At 29.7% G+C, this 3,574-nt stretch overlaps 1 protein-coding gene across 1 annotated transcript; it reads right to left on the minus strand.

Annotated features, from left to right (window-relative positions):
- Positions 1-289: 289 nt before the first annotated feature.
- Positions 290-1,769, minus strand: LOC108767667 (uncharacterized). Its single transcript, XM_018517643.1, has 4 exons — positions 1,662-1,769; positions 1,514-1,594; positions 853-1,162; positions 290-564 (listed from the first exon to the last, which is right to left on the minus strand). Exons 1-4 carry the CDS (start codon positions 1,767-1,769, stop codon positions 290-292), a joined length of 774 nt encoding a protein of 257 aa, XP_018373145.1.
- Between the last annotated feature and the right edge of the window lie 1,805 nt (positions 1,770-3,574).

Consider the following 3,574-nt stretch of genomic DNA (forward strand, 5'->3'; position numbering starts at 1 on the left):
TAAAAATTCACTTAAAAATATAAATGTAAGAGACTTTAATTACGGCTTTTATTAATCTATCACTACTTGAAACTTATATCATGTTATACTTGCAATTAAATTTAGAGTTAGTTTTTTATTTGTTACATAATATATGCAACAATATATATATATAATCCCGATTTAGCTGGAACTCACATTTAACTCTATAGTCTATAATCAAATCTAAGTATCTCAAGCGTCTCACCAAAAGCAACTTTCAAGTAATGATTATTAATATAGATCTATGATGTGAATATTTTCTGGGATCTTATTCCAAATGACCAAATGTATCTATTACGTTATTTATTTGTTGTATTTCAACCAGTATTGATGGCTGTACTTTCAAAAGTTGCTGTTGAATAACCAACTCATCTTTCTTCAAGATTAATTTTTCTTTCTGGATATTAATCGTTTCATTTGATAATGGTTGCGTCTTTGATTTTTGTTCTTGAATAGGAATCGTCGTAGGCAACAATGATCGTGGTTTTAATATTTGTTCTTGAATATGGGCCGTCTTAGGCGGCAATGATTGTGTTGCCAATCCTGTAATAAAAACGTATTCATTTACATTTGGGATTAGTTTTATGTATATAGAATTTTATTTATTATATAATTTATTAGCTCGCGAATACAATAATGTAGGAAGTCTTAAGCCTTAAGGAATTGGTCAATCACAATCGAATGTGAGAAGAATAATCGACTATGATTGGTCAATTTTTTAAGGCTTAAGGCTTATTCTATTGTGTTTGCGAGGTAATACTTCTGCTTCTTTCTTAAACAAATATAATTAGAAAACATAACAATAAGTATATGAGGTTATAAATCCCACACCTGTATTAGTGTTTAAAAACTGATAGTTTTTACAAAATCTTTTCTGTGGGGGTTGGTTTTCATATTCCTCAACATGTATTTCTTGCAGACATATATTATCCTGATCTAGTTCTACGATACTTTCACACACATCAAATCCTCCTTGTGGAATATTATGCAAACCCGCTGCTTCTGGAGTAATAAATTCTAATAATTCTTCTTTTAAAGGGGAGAAAGATATCTTTATTGGTGATCCTCCACCTGTTTTTAAAGCATCATTTCTTCGTTTTGTTTCTTTTTTTAGGACATACATCTTCCAATCTTTCCATGTCTGTGTCCAAAGTATTTAACATATTAAAATTATTTTTATATACTATTATATAGTAAGAAATTAATTAATATTTAGTATATTGTACAAAATTTAATATATAGTATTATTATATAGTAAGAAATAAATTTATATATTTAGTATATTGTACAAAACATTCAAGTTATATAAACATTATACAGAAGATTTAAGGCTATGTCAGGTATACACAGAGACACAAATGCCATAATATCCGAATAAGTCGCATATATGGGAGAAGATGTGAGAAGGAAGGCATGACAAAGTATGGCAAGGCATCTGTGTCTTTGTGCGTACACATGTGCCAATGTCTGATAAAAAAAGAAATTAATCAACCTTTAACCATTCTGCACTAGTTTTCATAGGACCAACATCAGCTATGTTTATTGTACGTGCCAAGTCTTCCAATAGGTCTTTCTTAAAAATTATAAAATTGTATATAAAATAATAATATTTTCTCTCAAAATTTACATATAATACATACCATTTCTTTTCGACTTTCTCCTTTTGTACGTAACCTTCCTCTTGCTACTTGTGGATGCAATCTCATCCATTGAAGCATTATTTCTTTTTGTTTCTGTGTTGGATTCATTTAAGATAATTATACAATACTCCCGCAGCTCAAAAATCGATGAAATTAGGCTTATTCGACGCGTTTTTGCAACGAAAGAATCTGGCAGAAATAAGCCGCGGACCGAAATATTAAGCGTTAATTGACGACTATGGATTTCGACTATGCCTTTTAGTTGCAACCCATGTGCGACAGAACAATTATAGAAATATTAATCTTTAAATTTCGTACACTTTGGCTCGAAGAGTAACAAAGCACATGCGCATGAGGTCACAAAGCATGAAAGTTACTAGATATTTACTAAAGTAAAATACGAAACACGCGTACATCACTTTTCTCTTTTAATCAAATTGGTTGATGGTTAAAAGTGAAAGATAAACATATTGAAAGACAATGTGGTTAGCACTGTCTTACTAGTGACTTTTGCTTCGCAACATTACGTGAGTGATTAAAATTGTTGTGTTAACCCAAATTTTATATTTAAAATATAAAGAGGAAGTGATAATAGTATTTTACACATGTTAAATAACGGTATTTTATAATGGTTATTATAAATATTGTAAACTTTTTCACTTTTCACGATTTTATTCTAGGGGAAAAATTACGTGATTGTTAGGTAAAATCAAGTTCGCGTGAAAAGTTTCATGATTGACCCCCTGAAGCTAGGATTCGTACCTGGATCTCCCGTATTTCTTGCGAATGTTTCCGCCATTCGATTATCGAGGCAATAATATTATTAAAAAAGAGGAAATAAAAAGAGCATATGTCACGACGCTGGATTTTATCAGCGAAAATAATTAATAAATATATATAAACAGGTGTTATATAGAAACCTAATACATGATGTTATATATAGACGTTTCGTCTATATATTTCATCAATATTATTATTTTTTTATTTTTATTAATATAATAATAATAATAATAAATATAATAATTATTAATTAATATAAAAATTAATAATTTTATTTTTAAATAAAAATTAATTTAAACACAAATTTAATCGCCTATATCAGAATAAGTTTGCTCTACCCTTATATATTGTATATGTATAGTATATACATGCGTGTATGTATGAGTGTTTATATGTATGTACATGTTTGTGTTTCAATAATTTTAGAGTATTGATAATAATAATAATAATATTTTACTGTCTAGATTAACAACGCACTATTAACGAGAATATCGAATTGCATGACAGAAATAAAAATGTCTCATCTCGTACAAGTCATACAAATACAACAAATGGAAGTAGTCCCACGTCATAAAAGTCATATAAATACAATTTACTCAGATTCTAACCAAGAGGTTAGTAATTTCTATACTATTTATCTTCATCTATTATATTTATTTTTACGCGCGCGCGTGCGTGTGTGTGTGTGGGGGGGGGGGTTGGTGGGTGCGCGTGCGCGCAGACAAATAATAAAAAAACTTTTATTCCAATTTATATCTAATTTTTTAATTTAATATTTTTAGAAAATAGGGAGAGTGGTGTCGGTTGAAACAGAGGGTCAATTGTAACATTGACCGCAATAGCTGTATCTATTGACGAAAGGCTGAACTGTATGTACGGTTGCATACCGTTAACAGACATAAGTCATTGACGAAAAATTGAGTGTCCATTCGTAAGTGCAAACGTAGCAGCATCTATTTTTGTTAAATCAAGGTTAGATTGTAAACTTTGTTACCCGCCATTATTTAGTGCAACTCGTTCCACAACAATTTGTAATACGACGATACTGTGTGATATGAATATCACACTTATATGAATATCAAGCTTTGCAGTAAGGTATATATCAATTCAATTTATTGTTTACATGTAAGTTT

The sequence above is a fragment of the Trachymyrmex cornetzi genome, unplaced genomic scaffold (assembly GCF_001594075.2).
Source record: "Trachymyrmex cornetzi isolate Tcor2-1 unplaced genomic scaffold, Tcor1.1 scaffold717, whole genome shotgun sequence".
NCBI lineage: Eukaryota > Metazoa > Arthropoda > Insecta > Hymenoptera > Formicidae > Trachymyrmex > Trachymyrmex cornetzi.